Source organism: Felis catus, chromosome C1, assembly GCF_018350175.1.
Source record: "Felis catus isolate Fca126 chromosome C1, F.catus_Fca126_mat1.0, whole genome shotgun sequence".
NCBI lineage: Eukaryota > Metazoa > Chordata > Mammalia > Carnivora > Felidae > Felis > Felis catus.
The window spans coordinates 182,231,579-182,254,605 of NC_058375.1; the positions used below are offsets into that span (position 1 = coordinate 182,231,579).

The 23,027-nt window shown below is 37.8% G+C and overlaps 1 protein-coding gene across 12 annotated transcripts in view; it reads right to left on the reverse strand.

Moving 5' to 3' along the window:
* The window catches only part of DNAH7 (dynein axonemal heavy chain 7), a 265,373-nt gene that overhangs the window by 188,127 nt on the left and 54,219 nt on the right, over positions 1 to 23,027 (reverse strand). For 10 of the 12 annotated variants that reach the window (XM_045034170.1, XM_045034169.1, XM_045034174.1 and 7 more), the window contains 7 exons: positions 20,217 to 20,489; positions 19,305 to 19,432; positions 16,245 to 16,323; positions 14,304 to 14,528; positions 11,358 to 11,504; positions 9,203 to 9,888; positions 6,607 to 6,793 (listed from right to left, as the gene is read on the reverse strand). In XM_045034170.1, coding sequence (XP_044890105.1) covers positions 6,607 to 6,793; positions 9,203 to 9,888; positions 11,358 to 11,504; positions 14,304 to 14,528; positions 16,245 to 16,323; positions 19,305 to 19,432; positions 20,217 to 20,489 — 1,725 coding nt within the window. Of the gene's footprint in view, positions 1 to 6,606; positions 6,794 to 9,202; positions 9,889 to 11,357; positions 11,505 to 14,303; positions 14,529 to 16,244; positions 16,324 to 19,304; positions 19,433 to 20,216; positions 20,490 to 22,820; positions 22,935 to 23,027 lie in introns of those variants that run through there. The other 2 variants (XM_045034177.1, XM_045034178.1) reach the window with 2 other exon arrangements.

Genomic DNA, 23,027 nt, shown 5'->3' on the forward strand with positions numbered 1-23,027 from the left:
GAAAGAGAGAAAATGAGTGGAGGAGGGACAAAGAGAGAAGGGGAAAAAGGATCCAAGGGAGGCTTCTGTGGTGACAGCAGAAAGCCCATTATGGGGCTCGAACCCACAATCTGCGGATCATGACCTGAGCTGAAGTCAGATACTTAACCAACTAGGCCACCCAGGTGCCCCTATATTAACTTATCTTTAAAGAGACAATATTTAAAAGACATTTTATTTCTTAACAGTTTTATGTTTAAATACTTTTAAAACACATGTAAAAAGAAGCATGACAAAAACTCAGATCATCATTTAAATGTGCAATTCCTGCAATTAAGGATAGAGGAGCACTCTTGAATTCCTAAATCCAAAATCCAAAATGGTGTTCTCAGAGTGCCACCTTCTGGTCAATATGCCTCTCCTTGTTGGAAAAAAAAAAAGAAACTGAATATTTGCTAATAAATATGGAAAAACCCCTTTCATATATTAATATTTGTTTTATTTTCAAAGAATTTATTACAATATTGCTCTTTTGGGTCTGAGGTTTAAAACTAAAGAAAAATTCAGCTATTTTTTTTTTAATTTTTTAATGTTTATTTATTTTGGAGAGATGGGGGGGCGTCGGGGAGGAGTGTTGCGGAGAAACAGATAGAAGGAGACAAGGAATTCGAAAAAGGCTCTAGGCTCTGAGCCATCAGCACAGAGCCCCACTCGGGGCTTAAACCCACACACTGTGAGATCATGACCTGAGCCGAAGTTCGACACCCAAACGACCGAGACACCCAGGCGCCCCGAAAAATTCAGTTATTTAAAACAACAGTTCATACTTCTTTCCCTAAATATTATAATTACAAAAGAAATACTTCTGGAAACACCTAACATTCAAGTAAAAAAAATTTTATTGAATTCCTCAGGTCAAACCTAGTTAGCCAAATTAGCTCAATGACTGAACCAAACATTCTAGCTCTCAATGAACAAAGGCAATAATCTCTGTACCTTTGTGCATGGACTTAAGGAAAAAATATATAAAACTAATCATCTCGTGACTGGAAAGTAAAGTACCTTCACTTTCTTCCTGTGAGAAAGTGAACTTAATAAAGACTGCATCAGATAAAGCAAAGCACAGACCTGGTCCTAAACCCCCATCCTCCTTATTACCTGTCTGACCTTGAGTCATTTACTTAACCCAAGTCTCTATTTTACCTTTAACATGGGAATAAGAGCCCTCTCTCAAAATTGTTGTGAGGACCAAGTTAGATAAAATATTTGAAGCACCTAAAATGGTCTAAGTATGGGAAGCACGTATACTTGAAACTACCCTTTCCATTTTCTCTTCCATAGCTATTGAAGAGACTGAGACAGACAGACAGACATTACTGGGGGGTAGGGTGAGGTGGATGGAAGGCATGAGGCAGTTACTCCACTCCATCAGTTTTATGGAGTTAAAATGAACAGTTTATAATCTTCCATCCTTCAGGTAAGCTATTTACCATTATAAAATAAAACTGGCTGTTAAGTTCCTTTAAGGATTGCCATAAAATCTTAGTCCACAGTAGGCATTCCATCAGCATTTGTTGAGTGCATGAGTGAATGCAGGATGAGGTTTGTCTGTAGACCTACAGAGGAACTCAAGTAAGTACAACCCTCCATGTTGCACCAGGATGGAGTTTATCAGCTGTGTTCTCAGGACATAACAGCAGGATGTTCTAATAGGAAGCTACTAGAAATTTGAAACTTAATGTGAGCCCCTTGACACTTTATTTAGTTCATGTCTCCTGGAGGGGAAGAAAAGGAATTGTTAACCATCGTATTTTGGGGGGGGGGGGTCAGGGGTGGGTTAAAGAAACAATTTTCCAAATTTGATGTGTCTTCTTATGCATCATAAGTATCACTACTCTCAGCAGCTCAAATGACAACCTACTGGCTGATTTACATTTTTAAACCTGTGATATCAGGGGCCTGAAACTTGAATTTGGGTATAGAGAGAAAGCATTCTAATTACTGCCAGCAGGAAGCTTCACAGAAAGTACCATTCCATATGCTTAATGGAATTAAGCTCAAGCCAGTTCAGTAAACGTCCAAAAGCATAAGCTTCCTAATCAGAAATCCCTGGACAACGGAAAACTTGTAAGATACTCATTAAGGCTTTTAAGCACTAAGAGATAAAACGTGGATTCATGGAGTAGGCCTGAGGATACACTGCCTTGCATATTTGTCAGGTTTCTGCCAAGGCTTCTGGAAAGGGAGGCTCAGCAGTAGGACGGTCAGGGACCCAGAGTCTATCAAATAAACTCAAATGTCCTCATCTCCAGTTCTCACCATCCTACTCTTTCCCAATAAGTAATCTACCTTTCACATAACAGATCTGGCAAGGCTAGCAATTAAATTACATTGCAGTTTGGCAACCCCCTGAATCAGACTCTATCACTCATTTTTGGCTACATCCAACTTATAGCTACGAGAAATAAGAGGCTTTTTGATTGCAGTCACAGGGGCTCCTTAGTCCTCTGACCATGTCTTGAGCTAGTTTTCAACTCTGAACTAAGCCATTTCATTCCTTTATTTCTCTAGTGCCTTTGAAAGAATTCAGCCCATCTCATACCCTTTTATCCCAGATCCTACCATATTATCTTATTCCAGCAGCCACTGGGTCTACCAAAAGATTGCCTGTAAAATAAGACTCTTCATTCCAGGAGACCAAGGGCATAATTTAAGTGATTTGTGTACTGTATGCCAGGTACCATGAATGTTCCATTTTCAAATGGAAACTAGATTTTCATTATTCTCAAACCCAACTGGGTCATATAAACAATCCTAGTTCCATCTTTGAGGTGTTTATACATTTCAGAGTTCAGTGCAAAATCCTTCTAGGTATATTAGGCGAAAAAGACATTTAACATAGGGAATTCAGTGACTGAAACAGCATCAGAAGGTCTGGGGTAGCACACCCTAAGTTGAGCTTTCAGGAGAGACTTCTAAGACACTGTGGAACTGAACTTCCAGGAGCATGTCTACTTCTGCCCCAATCAGAACAAAAGGATACACCACTATAACTGTGCATTCAAGAACACACTATAGTGGCTGCGATTCTAGGGCTCAGAGAGCCACCATCATCACTGCCCCTGGACACCTATAAAACTGATGACCAGACATTAAGTCCTGCTGGAAAAGAAAAAGAAGTCACATGTTCATGATCTTGCCTGACAGCAGAAACCGCTAAGACGGCGAGAAGGTGGCTACTGTTTCACTTATGCTTTCCAAACCGCAAAAGAGTGTTTATAGTTGTCTAAATCCAATTCACTGCCAAAAAACTAGATGCTATGGACTCTGAGAGATGGGGTTTTTAGCTTTCCAGCTCACTAGAAAGAAGTGAGATGTATGGTGCCGAGTGGTCATATTTATTAAAGAAAGAAAGAAAGAAAGAAAGAAAGAAAGAAAGAAAGAAAGAAAGAAAGAAAGAAAGAAAGAAAGAAAGAGAAAGAAAAAAGAAAAGAAATAGAAAGACAAAGGAAGGAAGGAAGGAAGGAAGGAAGGAAGGAAGGAAGGAAGGAAGGAAGGAAGGAAAAGAAAAGAAAAGAAAAGAAAAGAAAAGAAAAGAAAAGAAAAGAAAAGAAAAGAAAAGAAAAGAAAAAAGAAAAAAGAAAAAAGAAAAAAGACTCCTAAGTTTCTCATCTGAGCAACCAGCGGAATGGTATTTATGTCTACTAAGATGGGGTTAGACTACAAAAGGAAAGTTTTGTGGAGAAGTTCAAGAGTGCATTCCTCTGCCTATATGGAATACACACAAAACTCATAAGGGTCAAAAGTTAAGTTTGGGAGCGAGTGCGGTATACATGAAGAATGATTATCTACTTCTTTCACCTCCAGATGGCATGAAATTAACTGGTTTTCATCCCTGAATGTTAGGAAGGGGGCCAAGAGATTCCCTAGAAATGTTTGCAAGTGTCTACAAAGAGAGGAAGCTAACATCTTCACCAACGGAACTCTGCTCCATCACTGGGTGCACTGACCTCCTCTAGTGCTACCAGAGCAGGGAAAGAACACTGGGAGAAAACAGTTGGTGGAATGACCAGGTGAAGAAGGGCCAAAGAGCATGTGCTCAAGGTTAATAAGAGGTACAGAAGATAGATACCCCCTTCCTGCAAGCCCTAGATGAAATCAAGACTTATGAAATACTGCTGTAGCAGAGATTAGAAACACACGCAAGAGAGAAATGTGGTAATAGCCACCATGGAAGGTCAGGCTGAAGGTGCCAGATCTCAAGAAGGATGAACAAACCTGGAAGAGATGCTCAACACAGATCTCTTAGCAGCCAGGGCTCATCCAGGGGTCTTCACCTGTCCACACTGAGTCAATCTGTGGACTTCAATTGTCCACAACTGATGAAAAAGCTAGACCAGTTGTGATGACCAACAGTAAAGATATAGTGCCTGGACACCACTCACAGGAGGTTGTCCATCTTATGACCACAGATGAAAAGGACAGCCAATTTGGCTGGATCAGTTATATCAGTAAATCCTCTCTCACTCTTGCCCTCTCTCTTTCTCTCCCTCTTCCTATCTTTCTCCCCCTTCCTCCCTCTCCCTTATTCTCTTTGACCCAGCACCAGGCAACAAGCCCAGGAAGGAGAGACATAGCATGGGAGAGCAGTCCCCACATCTCCCCAACACTGCAACCTCAGGTTTACCTACCCTGTGCAGAGGAGAAGAGCTTTGGATAGAACATGAGATTGAGGTTTTGAAACAGGTGTAGCTAAGTCTTCATAGGCAAAAGTATATTAATGGTGCCTGAGAAATTTCTGGAATTAGATCAAAAGGTTAATAAATCTCACTCCTCTTGAGAAAGCATCTTTGGTAGCAGGTATCAAAACATGTAATTATCCTTTACATTCTAGATTTAACCTCGGAGACTTTTCTCTTGCCTGGTTCTAAAAGAACCTTTATTAGGAATTCCTCAGATGGAAAGTGATGGCTTTTTGTATCAAACACTTAATCTAATGACATCTCTACTACACAAGTCAACTCACTCGACTTCCTGAGCGAATACAGATTGATGTTTATTTTCAAAGCTTTGGAGATTATGGACAAAAGCTGTCCTGAATACTAGCATATTGAGAAAAAGAAAATGGAAAGCCAGTTCAGGAAGACAATCAGGTCTTACAGCAAAAGCAAAGGAAGTGTCACCCAAAAGAAACTGCTTATTTGGGAATAAGAGTAAGTTGTGTTTTGTTGTTTTGTCTGCTTTCCTTAAGAAAAAACATATTGTGTTTTATCAGTTTTAGGTGTACTTGTTTGTTTTTAATTCAGCAGTGTGATAGAATTGAAACTCTGCCTCCTTAATTTACTAGTCCCAGTATAGCTGCCCTTTTCTAGGCGTTATAATATTTATAAAATTTCCTCAGCAATATGAGGTTTTGAAGAGTATTTTGATCAGATACAAAAAAAATAATGGATTTTTTATTTTAAAAATTATCTTAACTAGGAGAATACAAACATCTACCTTTTGCTTTTGCGGCAGCCAAAAAAAATCTACTTCATGCTTTTCCAAATGAAAATGTGTACATTTTACAAGGGGTTTGCCCCATTGTAAGGAAAAAATATATGAAAGGCTAAATTTTTTAAATACATTAGAGATGATTAAATGTATTACAGTGTGACTCACTATAGGTCCTTTAAATATAGACTTCCAGTGTGATTAATTTTACAAAAGTTTAGGTTATACAGAGATTTGTTTCAAGTATTATTACATAAAATGAAATAAACTTATTCAATCCATGTCTATCTTTCTGAATATTTTCCTAGCAGATGTATAGTTGATGTTGATATAGTATTGTTAGTATTTAGGATTATAGTCACAGTTTTCAAAGTAATAAAATTATGTGTATTTGTATATTAGGGTAGGAAAATTTTAAGATAATACTCATTCTACCTTATAATATTGTATTTGATCAAAAACACCAATGGATAAATTTACATTCCTTTAATGACTATAATTTAATAACTAATATTTCTTCTATTTTAATGTTAACTTCCTGGTAACATACACACTGTGCTTTGTGGGCAGTAAATGTCTTTTGAATTGAACAAAAAAAAATCGTATCTTTTTCACTGTTACTAGTATTTACCAAATTCCATCCTTAACTAAAATTGTAAGTTCTCCTCCACAGTATTTGTGTTTTGACTGATTGATTGCATTTTGTTTGTATTTATTGGTCTCTTTAAATTTAACTTTGCAACTCATCTTTTTTTAGATGCCTGAAGAGAAACAATGATTGAGTGGCACGCTAGCATGTTTCCACCACAGTGTATCTCAGTGGTGGTGCAGCCCATAACAAAGGGACGTAGAATAGAGGGGGACATCGAGCTCTGTGTACAGTGTCTTCCTAGCAGAGCATCCCGTAGGCACCACTAATAGAACCATAGGTCATCAAATAATTCAAATTACTTCGGACCTCAAGGATATCAGAAGATATCTAGCTAGTTTTGATATTTCTTGCTCCTGGGATTCTAAAATAATATCTGAAAAGTGAACATATGTCAGGGAAGAGAAAATGACTTATTCGGGTTGTTTTCAAAAAAATCACGTCACTTCAACCGAATAATTACATTCTCAGAGATTTTTACCTACTTGTATGACACTTTTCATTGTATCTCTCCATGTTTTATCCACAGCTGTAAATCGTCTTCCTTCCTCGGGCATTTGAGACATGATGTCTGGAGAACTGAAAATAGGCTCCAAATATAGCCATGTGGCTTGGACTTTGAGCCATTCATCCAGAATTTCTTGAAGCAGCAGGAGCTTGCCCTCCCATTCTCTGAGAAGCAAAACACAGTGGTTCAACAGCAAATCAAGCAATGTTTCATATGACAAAACTCACAACGATGCCTAGATTGTCAATCTTGTATGCTGTGCTCTTATTTCCATTTTCATTCCTCTACCTACCGTCATTCAATGATAAATCACCAAATTGGTTGTACAAAATATGTCTTAGAATAATAGCATCAATGTTTATGTTGATACTAAAACACACATTCAGATATAACTATCTACAAATGGGGTGGTTTCTGTATATGTCATAGCAATAAACCTTTCTGCAATTCAATTCCATGGCTAGGGGGTACAAATTGAAAAATTAGATTTTGGGGACAGTAATTATGTTCTCAGCGAAGGGCACTCTGAACTTCTTAGGAAAGGTAGTTATATCCATGACTCATTTCCTTTAACATTCTTTTTAAAAAACAAAATTGAGCCCCAAAAAACCTTTATTTCCAGAATACAGTATTTCAATTCATAAGATGTAACTGGCCTTTAAAGAAAAATCTACATAATCTAAAATATAATAGTGTGTCATTCATGAGTAGGAAGCATTTTTAACCTGCATTCATTTCTAAATAGGGAGAACAAAAATAATGACAAGATTTCCTCAAGAATAAATATCATAATGATATCATAAACTAATAATTTCATTAAGTACATTCTAAGGTCTCTGTATGGATTTGCTCCCACTTCATAATCCTATAGGGTCCAGTATAATATGTTTACCAATGGGGAGACTAAGGTACATAGAGGTAAGTACCAGGTTTAAGTTCAGTAATAAATAATAGGCCCAGATCTGAACCCAGAGAACTGCAACCACAATGCTACAAGAGATAGCATAGCCATCAAGAAGAATGATTGGTTAATGGCAACAGAACTTAGAGATGGGATAGCTTTATGTGTATATTAATACATTACTCATCATTTATAATTAGTGATCTGTAATTTTAGATTGTTAGAACAAAGATATATAAATAGAAGTTTCTAAAAGTCACTGGACATTATCAAATGCTTTTCTAAAGTACTTCCTTGCAACATTTATAAATGAATTTGTTTAACCTCCTTTTATAAGAAGAAATGAATGCCTCTACCTTCTGTTGTTCTTTCCTTTTTCCCCATCTAATCCCTGATGGATACAGAAAATTTCCTATGAGCTAATGATCGCATGTAGAGTCCTTAAAAATAGAATCTGAATATGCCACTTTTAGAGTAGTTTTTTTTTAATTTTTTTAACGTATCCTTATTATTTTTGAGAGAGAGACAGAGTGCAAGTGGGGGAGGAACAGAGAAAGAGGGAGAGAGAATCTGAAGCAGGCTCCAGGCTCTTAGCTATCAGCACAAAGCCCGATGCAGGGCTTGAACTCATGAACTGTGAGCTCATGACCTGAGCATAAGTCAGATGCTTAACCGACTGAGCCATGCAGACACCCCACTTTTAGAGTAGTTTTAAAAATTATTCTTGACGAACATTTGGGAGCAAGCAAGGTAGGAGGCAGAGCAACCAGAGTGACTGGGCCAAAGTCAGGGCATACTCGAGTTTAGGATAATTCACTAATAACCAGAGGCAGATACTACCAAGCAGTTAGCTTTCCCTTGTCATACAAATTCACACTGAAGATGGTAGTCTGATTTGAATTTACTTTTATTTTTTAAGTTTATTTCTTTGAGAGAGAGAGAGAGAGAGAGAGTATGTACACATGAGCAGGGGAAGGCAGAGAGAGAGGGAGAAAGAAAATCCCCCAGAGCCTGACATGGGGCTCGAACTCATGAACCATGAGATCATGACCTGAACCAAAATCAAGAGTTGGATGCTCAACCAACTGAGCCACCCAGGTGCCCCAGGATTTACTCTCATTTTTAAGGTAAAATATAAACTGCTTAATACAAATCACAAAAATTTTAAAAATGGACAGGACAAGGATTTAATATAATCATCCATGTCAGATGCCTGAAACTCCAGACTAGAGTCATAATATTCATACTTCTGCACTTACCCAGCCATCCATCTTGTACAGGAGTGAAAATTACAATCAACTTTCAAGGATCATCTACCCTAACCTAATTAGTATATTTGGAAAATGACATTATCTTCAATTTCATAGTTTATGTGTTCTACAAACTATGTACATAGATGTGAAATGATTTTTGAGTCAAACATACAGGATCAGATTGTAGGCAATAAAAATGAGTATCTGGAGGCTGATTGTCCACTACCTTTGTTATGACTATAGACCATAGCGAAGGAATAAGTACTATTCCAAAAGCAAAGAAGGTTATCAAACCTTACAAACTACTATTTAAAATATTAAGTATGAACTGCAGAATCGATTTTCAAAAAGAACTGTATATTACCTACAAGTTACAATTTTGATAACAGCATTGACGCGTCATATAAATATTACGTTACCTTATTTGTTTTTCGTAAGGCTTAATGAAAGGAGATCCTCGCATAGTTTGTGTTTTAATAATGTGGTCATCCAACAACATCTGAATTTCATCAACTGATGACAAAATAAATGTCCCACTTTCTCTATAAGGAAGAATGACAAATTCCATTGCATCCCACTCATTAGTCATCTTGTCCATGGCCTTTTCGAGAGAATATTCTTTGCTAGCTGCTTCACTAATACCTTCAAATCTATCTAAATATGGTTCCAAATTCATGTCTAAAAAAGAGAAGACGGTGGAGTCATCTGCTGGCTGCAGTGGGTAACCAACAACATTGGACATGGCCTCCCAGTGCCTGGGGCGCAAACCAGGATTACAGATCACTTGAATGAGAGGAATGTGCTGCTTGAAATCTTCCACCTTTGCTTTTACTTTTTTTGTCATTGCCAATGCATTTGGAGAATCATGGAAGGTTTTTTCCAGTTTATATAGTCCTCTCCAGTAATTTCCAACATCTATTTCTACTTGGTCTGGATTCACCTTATGATATGGTCCTTCAGTCCATCCTCGGTATTTGTTGCTAAATTCAACAGCAGTTTCATAAAGACGAAGATAAGGGTTCAAGCCATCTTGGATTTTTTTGCGTTGAGGATATATTGATGGTAGCCAACCAAATGCCTCTTCTTCAGCATTAAATTGCTCAATCTAGAATGACAGATATTAGATTTATTATTCTGGAAGTGAATGATAATCAGTATTAATTTTTTAAATATTTTTTATCAAATGTGACCCCAAAACCCTCACTAAACCCCAAAGTTAAACTTAAATCTGGCCATAATCCAGAAATACTGAGCAGTAATCTCTGTTTTCTATTTCTTTTTTACTACATTTTCCAGAGAACACTATCTGGTTAGGTTAGTTAAAATAGTAACAACATATATAAAGAAATCTTTGCCCATCCAGATATATTGAGGATAGAGCATCATTTATTAACGAACAAGAACTTAAGTGTTTTCAATACGTATAGGATTGTATCAGGTACTGTGGAAAACAGAGGAAAAAAGTACTATATTGCAAAATACCAACTCCCAGGAGTCAGTTGCAACTGTTCAACAATAAAATATGGCAGTAGAAAAGAGGTCTTGGATTAGTAGCTCTTTAATATAAATGAAAAGTATATGCTGAAAATGCTACAACGCTACAACTTAGAGGCAAGGGATCATGGTGAATAGATGCTTACATAGAGAAGACGAGTCTTGAAGATGTGTAGGATAAGAAGAGGCCAAGAAAGCATTAATTTCCTTTTTGTTTAGCAGTGAAGTATGTGAGGATATGGGTGGTTTAGAGGAGAAATGTATAGAATCGAAAAGTGTGAGTTAGGTATATAAATTACACAGGTTACCCAAAATTCCAGTGGCTATAGAATTTTAAAACTACAGTTTCTCTTTTCTCAACATGTGTTTACATATTTGTGACTATTATAGACTATTTAATTCCCTGAACTGATACTAAAATCTTTCAATGTAAGAAAAATGGGAAAGCATCATAATATGGTCTGTTTTCATATTCCCCCTTTTTATAAAAAATGCAATTAAAAATCTCAAACATCTTATTTGGCAAAGGGTATGACTTTTCCCCCTCCAGCTTCTTCTGATGAGAAAGCTGACTTCTGACACAGCAATATTGGGAACAATGTGGCTTGATGGGAGAAGATAATGGGCCTAATTTAAAAACGTGGCCACCAAATGTACACTGGCTTCTGTGAAGATAGGCAAACTTAAGTAGTAACCAGGTGCTAGCACATAATATAAATGATTAAATGACGCAAAATTAAAAATAAGCAGATGGAGACAGAACTATCTCTCAAATAAAAGATGAAGGCCACTGGAATGTTATAACTATCAAAAGAAAAAAACAAAGCTGCTTCTCCTTGAAGCTTGTCTGTAAGATCTATTTTTGTCATTTGTTTTTTAAAATTTTAATTCCAGCAGAGTTAACCTATCGTATCATATTAGTTTTAGGGGTACAGTGTAGTGATATTTGTGCCATTTATATTATTCTGTAAAATAGTTACACTTATACTTGAACCTATTTTTAAAAGGTGAATACACGATACAGACTCAATGCTCTTTCTTTTCAACTAATTCATCCTCTTAAAAATTTTAAAATTATACCTTGTCTGCTGCTAAATCCAACTTTCCATTCAGTGTTTGAGCCTTTCTCAGGTATCGCTGTACATCCTGAAGGTCTCCGAAGGAGTAAAATTCTTCTGACTGTTTCGCATAACTCTCCAATTCCTCCACAAACCGTTCACACCGTAACTAGTACAAATAATATTTGTTGTTACAACTTTTTAAAGGCAAAACCCCTAGGCATCCCAAGAAAATTTAAATATTTATAAGGATTATCAGAATTATTATCACTGGCAAAATGTAAAGAAAGGAATGATCTGGAAGAGGGCAGGGATCTAAAACATGCAGAATTTTTAACAGTCAAGATTTAAAAATAATGGGGACGCCTGGGTGGCTCAGTCGGTTAAGCGTCCGACTTCAGCTTAGGTCACGATCTCGAGGTCCATGAGTTCGAGCCCCGCGTTGGGCTCTGGGCTGATGGCTCAGAGCCTGGAGCCTGCTTCCGATTCTGTGTCTCCCTCTCTCTCTGCCCCTCCCTCATTCATGTTCTGTCTCTCTCTGTCTCAAAAATAAATAAACACTAAAAAAATTTTTAAAAAAAGATTTAACAATAATGGATTGAGTTCCTATAACTGACAAAGTAGACAAAGTTAAACTTATACTATCAATGTAAGAAATTCTAACCAACAAAATAAGAATGTGTTAAACAATGGTATTATGCTTTAGTATGCTAAAGAATGTATGCTAACAAACGATTTAGAAGAATTTTTTAATTTATAATCATCAAGTATGGGGTTAAGAGAAAGTTCCACTTTTTTAAGGGCTATAAAGAGATCCCTGGCATTTTTATGAACAATGGAAAAAGACAGACTTTCTTTAATTGTGTTCTGAATTCAGTAGCTTTTCAACTTTCAATCCTAAAACAAAATATTCCAAGGTTATTTTCCTTGTCCTATGGGCTTTTTTCACAGGAAGTGTGCAAGGACAAGGTAAGTAAATCCAGATTTTAAAAACTAAAAACTATAGCCTTCCAATATAAAACAGGTTTGTTTTGTGTAATGAGAAAAGCTCATTACAAAATTGTCACTGGTAAGGCACTCCAAATTAAATGGCTCTTAAAAAAATGCCTCTTAATAAAATATTCAAAGTCAAATCTGGGTTATTCAAAAATAGATTTTATATTTTATGGATTATCTAGGCTTATTTCTGTCTTCTTTAGTTCTTGGCAATTTTACTGCGCTGGCTCAGTTGGGGAAAGAAAATGAGAGGATGAAATTCATCAATATTATGTGTAGTTTCCAGAATAGTAAACTTTGGGGCGCCTGGGTGGCTCAGTCAGTTGAGCATCCGATTTCAGCTCAAGTCATGATCTCACGGTTCGTGAGTTTGAGCCCCGCATCGGGCTCTGTGCTGACCGCTCAGAGCCTGGAGCCTGTTTCAGATTCTGTGTCTCCCTCTCTCTCTGCCCCTCGCCCACTCACGCTCTGTCTCCCTCTGTCTCAAAAACAAATGAACATTAAAAAAAAAATTAGAATGGTAAACTTTACAACAAAGTGTAGATAATTCTGGGCCACCTAGCAATTTCCAAAAAATCTATTATAGTGTAACTTCTTTGTCTAATACTATCATGATGTTTTCTACAGGTTTAGAAAATTCTGAAATGACCTAAATTGACAACAGAAATATAGACTACAGGTTGTTTTTGTTGTTTTTAAGTTTTGTTTTTTTGTTTTGTTTTTGAGAGAAAGCGTGCGCGTGCACAAGTGGAAGAAGAGCAGAGAGAAAGAGACAGAATCCCCGGCAGCCTCCACACTCAGCACAGAGCCCGCACGCAGGGCTCAATCTCAGGAACAACAAGATCATGACCTGAGCCAAAATCAAGAGTCGAGTGCTCAACTAACTGAGCCACCCAGGTGCCCCTAGACTACAGGTTAAAATAAAGGTTTTTGTTTAAGCCTATTAATTATTCTCTAAACAACGATCCCCTGAATTCATTGTATTTTCTGTAATGTGATAGGAAGAGGCTAGACTTTCTATCAAAGGACATCTCTCCTGGCTGACCAGGCACAAGTCTCTTCACTTTGGGAACCTCCGTTTCTTCATCTGTGAAATGAAACTGAAAATACTAAACCGTTTATTGATACAATAGCTATGGAGTGCTCACACTGTTGTAGTGTGTCAGGCATTGCACCGGCCCATGGGTATAAATGGAGGAAAGGAACAAATCAAACAGCCCTGCTGTCAAAGAGCTGACCGTCTACTGGGGAGATGCACCTGACGATAATAACATAAACAATCAGGTACTTGGTCCAGTGGAGATGTGTTAAAAGTGTAATGGAAGCAGAGAGGCAGAATTGAGGTCTGATTGAGCAGAATTCTGAGAAAGTCAATCAGGTACACAGATAGACAAGAACGTGTGTGGGCCAGCCATGTGCTCACGAGCCAATGGAGAGAATGTGCAAGAGAGTAGAGGTGTAGGAAGGCAGGGACCTAAAAGTTGCTCAGGGTTGCTGAGAAGTCAAGAACAAGGAGTGGAGGAGGTAGAAAATGAGGCTGGACAAGTAGACGAGGGGACATCCCAAATCATCCTCTATGAAAGACACACAAAATGGTAAGAGTTACTGAATGTCAGATCAAAGACTCTGGGCATAATTATTAGGTGAGTTTGAGTGACTATGAAGCTCTTCACCAAAAGAGCTTTGATGTTACACAGTAAAAATAACTCAAAAGAGTGCTATAAGCTGTATAAGATAAACACTATTTTTATTAATGGTCATTTGTGAGCAATATATTAGAAGTTTTTGCCCTTGAAAATCAAGAAAGGATACCATATCGATGCAGTATGTATACCATCTTCTACTAAAATTGATGATATGAGAAAGCTTACATATGTGACCCCGTGAAACAGAGTTGACAATGCTATGTAAGAGGTTAAAACTTAAACATTTCCAGAAAATGAAAATAATTTAAAATATCTATGATGCCAACCTTAAGACCTTCTTGATATTGTTCTGTTTTTTCTTTAATGATTTTCCTGTGCTCATCAAAAATTTCATCCATTCTTCCATACCACTGGAAAACATTATTATTTAGCCTGATGTCTGCTGGAGAGAAGTTGGTGCACTCGATGAGGAAGGCAAGGCAGTTTTTAGAATCCACCAGTCTCTGTTCCAATTCAACCATGTCAGTCGTCTCTACTTTCTGAATATAAGCCTGCAGGAAAATAAAAATTAGAAATGGCATGTTAATGAACAGCTCAAGTCAAAAAAGAGGCCGTGGAGATGCTTTGCATTAATACGTACAGACTTCTTAGCAGTGTAGACTTTTGGTTCAAGACAGGAGACTGCAGCACAGTTTACTTCTCATTGGTTCCAAGCACCTCCTCACAACAGCAGTGGGGAAAAAAATACAAATACTGGGCAACACATAAAAAAGAAAACCATGGGGCACCTGGGTGGCTCAGTCGGTTGAGTGACTGACTTCGGCTCAGGTCATGATCTCATGGTCCGTGAGTTTGAGCCCCGCGTCGAGCTCTGTGCTGACAGCTCAGAGCCTGGAGCCTGCTTGGGATTCTGTATCTCCCTTTCTCTCTGCCCCTCTCCTGCTTGTGCTCTATCTGTCTGTCTGTCTCTCTCTCTCAAAGAATAAACATTATAAAAAAAAAAAAAGAAAAGAAAAGAAAACCAGAGGGGCGCCCAGGTGGCTCAGTGAGCTAAGTGTCCGACTTTGGCTCAGATCATGATCTCTCAGTTTGTGAGTTCCAGTCCTGCATCGGGCTCTGTGCTGACAGCCCAGAGCCAGGAGTCTGCTTCAGATTCTGTGTCTTCCCCCTCTCTCTACCCCTCCACTTTTCTGTCCCTCTCCTTCCCTCCCTCCCTCTCTCTCTCTCTCAAAAACAAATAAATATTAAAAAAAAAAAAAGAAAGAAAACCAGACAATGTTATGGTTTTCTGGGAGAGATGAAGCAAATAATATCCTCTCTTCTTTCAGAATAGCATTTTGGGGCACCTACTACGGTGCCTGACATCGTGCCAGGTGCTGGAAATTCTGCACCTGACGGGGTCAACAGACTGGGGCTCTGCCCTCAGAGACTTTCTGGACTAGCTGGGGAGACAACTGTTAGTCAAATCCCCACCACCGCAACAAATGTAAAAGTGCAAATTTGCAGCGGACACCAGCCCTACAACACTATCCTTAATGACAAAAACGAAAATACAGCTACGGGCAGATTTCATAAGAAATGGACTACACCTGTATGAGGAAAACTACAATACTTTATTGAAGGATAGGTTTACAGTCCTAAATAAATGTAGAAACATATGTTACGATGTAATATTCTCAAGATGTAAATTCTCCACTGAGGAGGATTTCAATCAAAATTTGAATTTCAACGGAAAGTGCAATGGCATTTCAATTACACGAAGAGCTCCAAAATTTCACTTCCCCCAGTGGTGAAAACTCTGCCCTGTGGTGTCTTCTCAGGCTGACTGTGGCCATGTGACCTGCTTTGGCCAATGAAATGTTAGCTAATGTGGTACCCAGAGCAACTTGAAAAGCACGTACACCTGGACTTGCTTTTGTGTCTCCACCATGCCTTGAGAACACGCCCAGTGAGCCTGCCAGAGTGTAAGAAACAAGTGGAGCAGAGTCAAATTACCAAAGAGAGTTACACCGGTCAACCCAACTGAGAACTAGCTGACCCAGTTGAGTGAGTGACCCAATCGTTACCAGAACTGGCTTGTGAGTACCCAGCCTGAATCACCAAACTTCAGACTCATGAGCTAAGAATAACAAAACAAAACAATGCATGATTTTAAGCCTCTTAACTTTTGGAGTGACTTGTTATTGTATTATCATGTTGACAATAACAGCTGGGGAAAAAACAATTAACTTACACACATATGGCTATAAAAAGTTTATAAATAATACCTTCATTTCCATTAGTTCTGCTGTATTTGGAGGAGTGCTAAGAGCTTTTTCAGCTATCTTCTCAAATTCATCACATAATCTGAAACACCAAACAAAATTAATCTTATATAATTCAATTTTATTCCTAAATACATCCCTATATACTATTTAAATGTGCCACTGCAGGGGCGCCTGGGTGGCGCAGTCGGTTAAGCGACCGACTTCAGCCAGGTCAGGATCTCGCGGTCCGGGAGTTCAAGCCCCGCGTCAGGCTCTGGGCTGATGGCTCAGAGCCTGGAGCCTGTTTCCGATTCTGTGTCTCCCTCTCTCTCTGCCCCTCCCCATGCCTCCCCCGTTCATGCTCTGTCTCTCTCTGTCCCAAAAATAAAATAAAAAAACGTTAAATAAATAAATAAATAAATAAATGTGCCATTGCAAATACTACTCAGTCATCAAAAAAAGAAAAAAAGAAAAAAAAAAGAAATCTTCCCATTTGCAACAATGTGGGTGGAGCTAGAGTGTATTATGCTAAGTGAAATAAGTCAGAGAAAGACAAATACCATATGATGTCACTCATATGCAGAATTTAAGAAAGATAGATGAACATATGGAAATAAGAAAAAGAAGGGAAAAAAAAAAAAAAGGAAACAAGCCCTAACAGACTCTTAATGATAGAGAACAAACTGAGGATTGATGGAAGAAGGTGGTTGGGGGGTGGGCTAGATGGGTGATGGGTATTAAGGAGGGCACTCGTCGTGATGAGCATTGAGTGCTGTTTGTAGGCAATGAATCACTGAATTCCACTCCAGAAACCAATATTGCACTGTATGTTAACTAAATTTTTTTTAAATGTGCCATTACATGAAAAATAAAGATGCTCTTATCTGTATGAGATCTAAAAAATTAAAAGCAAATTTGTGTCCATACTCATTCAATACACGTTTAACGATCATCTATTGCATACCCAACTATAATATTAAGTGACAGAGATAGAGAAGTAGAGAAGATATAATAATGATTCTCAAGCAGTTCATAATACTATATAAAAGACAGGACCATAAACAATCACTTCTAATCTAGAATTTTAGGAGCCTTACCAGAGATTCAGTTGAGATAACACCAAAAAGGTGTTACTAAATAAGAGAGTGATTCACTCTACTTGCAGGGAATGGTTAAAATGGGTCTATATGTTCAGAAGCTTCTGGTGATACGCAAATATCTCCTACTCATTTTGGTTGTGGCCAATATAATGAACTTACTGTGAGGTTAAAAAAAAAAAAAAAGTAATGGAAGCTAAAAAAGTCCAGGTAAAATGTGTAGAAATTTCTTCAAGAAGATTGGCTGTGAGATGAAAGAGAGAGAAATAACATTGTGATGAGGTGGGGTTGAAGTCGGGGGGAGGAGGTGGAAGACGAAAGAGGGTTTTGAACACAATTTTAAGTTTGAAAGGCAGAAGCCACAGCAAAGGAGAGATTTAAGTGAGATACAGAGGAGACGGATGACTGGCCGAACCAGCTCCAGAAGGATGGAGGGCAATGAGGTTGAGCCCATAGGCAAAGAGAAGGACTTTGAGTGGTGTGATAGACTCTCACCCTCTGAAAAATGCAGAGAGACAAGGATGAGGGGTTCATACAGAGGTGAGTTGAGACATGTCGAGGCAAGAAGTTGAGGCATTCGTATCTAATGGCTCCACTAATATTCCAGGTACGTCCTCTGTAAATCCGATGAGTGTGGCGAGAGGTAGTATTAGGAGAAAAAAGGGAAGTAGAACTGATACGAGCTCAGAGGGCAGTTTGGAGGCAGGGAAAATAGCTATGAAATTAAAATAAATATTTCACTCAGCATGAAAAGCTACAAGTAAAAGACATTTTCACTATTCTTCCACAACTTTTAGAAGAAAAGGTGCTTTTACAGCTGAATATAGGATTCTAGTTCCTGGAGAATCTCTCCACAAGTCCTCTTTCCTCAGAGTGTCTGTGAAAGGAACACAAATCAGTCCTAGTTGTTAAAATATACCATGCCATTTTCATACCTCACACCCTTCTACACGTTACCTTTTTCTACCTGGAATTCTTTTACTTACATTGTTCACCTGGCAGACTCTACTACTCATCCTTCAAAATGAATTCACATAGTCTCTTCCTCTTTGTAACTAGCTTTCCCTTGATTTTCCTCTCTTCCCCAACCTCCACGGTGAAAGAATTTCATCATTTCCTTCTCTGTTCTACTTCCGTAGCTCACTACAATATTTACCGAGTCCTATGGTAATTTATCAGTTTGTTGTATGTCTATTTCCTCTACAACATTGTAACTTCCTTCAGCAGATTTGTTCATATTTAGAGTATAAGTACCTACTGTTGTGCCTAATACAAGCTTCCTTCAGGCTTTTACACAACCTGAATATTCTTTTCAAGGATCTAATTTTTCCTCTAATCCTGTAACTGTTACAAAGTTTCTGAGTATTTGGTGGGGATGGGGAGGATTTTCCACGTAACTGATACCAGAAAAGAGGTTCCAAGAGCAACACTAAAACCAGTTGTTGAAAGACTAGTTCTACTTCTTGCCTTAAATCAACAGGTATTCTGCTTTACATCTTAGCATTCTGTGAGTTTATTTGACATGAGCCAGTTTTCCTAAAAATCTCCAGGTTAGTCAACAAGTAAGTTTTAGTTAAGACAACAAGTTATCATAGCTTTGGAGAGTAATTACAGTAAGATGAAGTTCCAAATTTGAGGATCCATCAGGACCCATGACAACTACTGGGTAAATCCACTTTGAAAATCCATTTTGTATACTGATTATACAAACTTATTGTTCCCCTTAGTGAAGTCAGATAACACCCATCTTACATGTACAAACAAAACGTACATTTTAATACCCCTTAACTGAGACAATCGGGAAGGCGCATTTGTGGTGAAAAATAATAATAGTCACAAAATAACAAAACCAAGTAGAAATAAGTTTGGCATTATCTTTTCGGAGGGTCACTGATGACACTGTTCTAATCCCTAATTTTATTTGAATGACAATTGGTTCTATCTAACATCCCCCTGAAAAAACTAATCAATATCACATAAATACCTTGTATTTACTTCCTGATGATTTCTGAACATTTTAGCTATAAGTCTTCCACAAATCACGTCTGCTCGCTTCACCAAAGCTCTGATTAATTCCTCACAGCGCATTTCAAACATTCCTAAACGGATAGTCTACAATGATAAGTATTAAAAGCTTAATAAACATAAAAAGAAATAAAAAAAGTCCCACACTTTTGCCTCTCTCACAATATTGGTTTTGTGTGTGCTCGATCTAACAAGATTGAGTTTTTGTGTTTTTTTTGTTGTTGTTGTTGTTTTTTAATATGATGCAGGCAGGATTTTCTAAATGCTCATTTGTATTTTACAACTATCTTCTGGGTAAATCTCCTTCAAGAGTTTGTTATCTTGGAAGCCAATTCTATTTCAGGACAACAAATGGATATAGGAACTTTGGAGAATCGAGTTATTGCAAAATAGATAGTAAGGGATTTAAATGCTATAGATAGTAAGGGATTTAAATGCTATATTAGCTCTATACAAAACAGGAATGCGTGCTTAGGGTGGAAAATGTGGAAACTATAAAAAAGGACAAAGGAAAATTTTAAATTACCAGTCTCTTACTAAACAGAAGCAATCACATTTTGGTATAATTACCATATTTTCCAAAGGATTTATAAACATTACAGCAAAAAAAAAAAAATAAGTTCTTGGAATTTTTGAGGGCTCAAATCATGTAAGTACTTAAAAGTCAGGCTTGAAATACTAGGCTTCCAGCCCTATAAGCACAAGAACCCTGTGCAGGGCTCGGCCATGTTTGGCACACGAAAAGGCAGTATTTTCCCTTTTGAGAGTAACGGTCTGATTCTTTCACTGCATGGTCTACAAACACATCCTAATGAAATTGGGAAAAGATCGTTAGTTACAAAGAACAGCTGTTCAAGAATGGATCATTCACCTTTCTAGATGTGTACTGTATTTCCTCTATTAGTTTTTGGTACTTGCGAATTTCTTGTATTATTTTCTCATAATTATGATTTTCTTCAAGGAAAACATCAACATCTTGCTCGGCTTTTCTGGTGATCAGAAAGTTGTACTTGTCGTAGAATCTGAGGTGCTCCAGAGGTGCCACGCTCTCTCTCATTATCACCTCCCTCACCTTTTCTTTGTGGGCCTCAATAATTTCATTCAGAATTATCGGCTTCAAGGTTGTTGGTTTAGACTTACTTTCCTAAACAAAGGGAAAAATAACGTTCGTTTTGAAAAATAAATTTAGGTAGCCTTAGTATTTATCTTTGCAAAAATGCCAATCGTACTGTATCGTCTTTTATTTTTTCCTCACAAGGGTCTTTTTGATTTTCTAATCTCTGTAGAAAGATATTCAGTCTAATCACAGAAGATATTAAATATCTAAGTTTCATTTAATTTTTTGTTTTCCTGCAAGGCTACCCGGTTGTGTTTTGTTTTTCCAAATGGATGAAAGAACGGTCACTTGAAAATATACACAGAATAAGAGCATACAAAAAAACACACATCCACATTTTATTTGTGCAGTTGTAAATGCTAGCTTTCCGAAGGTAGTGCTTGCATTGTACTTTATTTTAAAAAAATAAGCCAGCTCAAGGTCATATCATCATATTCTTTGATGACAGTACTTTTTCACCTTGAGGGGTAATCTGTCTAGAACAAAGAAAGATTGTTTATTCATTCATTGACCTTTGATCTTTGATTCTGTGAACAGCAACTAGAGCAGACTAATCCCTAGTTGCACAATGTGCATTCTGCTATTAACATAGGAATAATGGATCAGATAACATTTTTTAATAAGCAAATCTCAAAGGCTCGTCTCCTCTTTTCAAATAGGAGGGCAAGTAAATGTGCCTGCATGGTTTATTATCTTGAATCAAGTTACATTTAAAAATATATATGCTCTACCTCTCATTCAGAAGAAGATATTTTTAACTGTAACCAACAAAAACTATGATCTTTAGTGGATATTCTACAGCATTCACTTGATAACATCAAAGGATTCCTTAGAAAACTGGGTAATTTATTCGGGTATCTGGAGTGCATTTGCCCACTATGCCCCCTAGTGGGATTTTAGGAAATTCTACTGCTTAGAACTAGATGCTTCTTGAGAACTTTAGTGAAAAAATTGTATTTAAAAATTTTTCAAACTATTTATTTTGGGGGGGGGGGAGCAGAGAGAGAGGGAGAGACAGAATCCCAAGGAGGCTCCGTGCTGTCAGCGAGGAGCCTGATGCACAGCTTGATCTCACAAACCATGAGATCATGACCCAAGCCAAAACCAAGAGTCAGACGCTTAACTGACTGAGCCACCCAGGTGCCCCCAAAAAAGTGTATTTTATTTTCACTTTCAGTTTCTATCAAAGATTGTGATAAGAACAGTTCTTACGAAAGTTCTTCCATGAATGCCACTTCTGCAGTTGTTGTCAAAGGTCATTGAAACCAAGTTCAATGATCTTACTTGAAGTACCACCTATATTGCTTGTTTCCAAACCTAACTGATCACTAGAAAAATATCCCTAGATGATTCTGGCAAACTATTTCTAAGAACCAACTATCATGTTGAATCCACGTCTCTAGGGCAAGAGGTGGTGATGATGGACTTGTATTTTTAAAATGTCACCAGGTGATGGTGACACGTAGGATTTCAGAACATTACCTCATGTACAATGTCCCATTTAACACCTCCCTCTCAAAATCTGATACCAGGAAAAATACCTGAGCAGTCTAAATTAACTGTTTAATCCTAGTTAAAACGTGTCAAATTTTCCTCTTCATTTTAGAAAACAGGAAACTTAGAGCTTTATTTTATTTTAAAGTTTGTTTACTTATTTTGAGAGAGAGAGAGAGAGAGACAGAAAGAGAATCCCAAGCAGGCTCTGCACTGTCAGTACAAAGCCCCTCTCAGGAATCCAACTCATGAACCATGACATCATGACCTGAGCCCAAACCAAGAGTGGGCTGCTTAACCGACTATACCACCTAGGTGCCCCTGGAGCCATATTTTATAACCATTAAATCATAGCAACTGTATTCATTCAAATAATGGTAATCCTTTACTCCACTTTGAGCACCTCTAGTACAGTAAAACCTTGGATTGCGAGTGACTTGTTCAGTGAGCGTTCTGCAAGGTGAGTGAACATTTCTAATAAATTTTAACTTGGTAAATGAGCGATGTCTTGCAATACAAGTAGTACATGATCCTGAATGTCACATGATCACAAATGAGTCAATGGTTCTTGAAATTCACTTTGATATACAAGTGCTTTGGATTACAAGCATGTTTCTGGAATGAATTATGCTCGCAAATCAAGGTTTTACTGTTATTCTTATTAACTTGTTATATTTGTTTCATAAGCTCCCTCAAAAGACATTCTTTTTTTTTTTTTTTAACATTTTTATTTATTTTTGGGACAGAGAGAGACAGAGCACGAACGGGGGAGGGGCAGAGAGAGAGGGAGACACAGAATCGGAAACAGGCTCCAGGCTCTGAGCCATCAGCCCAGAGCCTGACGCGGGGCTCGAACTCACGGACCACGAGATCGTGACCTGGTTGAAGTCGGACGCTTAACCGACTGCGCCACCCAGGCGCCCCTCAAAAGACATTCTTGAAAAAAGGCGGTGTATGACCAGAGAAGGAGGCAGTAGACTGAAATTAAACAAAAGACAAAGTAAACTACGTTTCTCGAGAGACTTCTATTTTTGGCAAAATGAGGAATAAATAACCTGAAAATAACTGTCT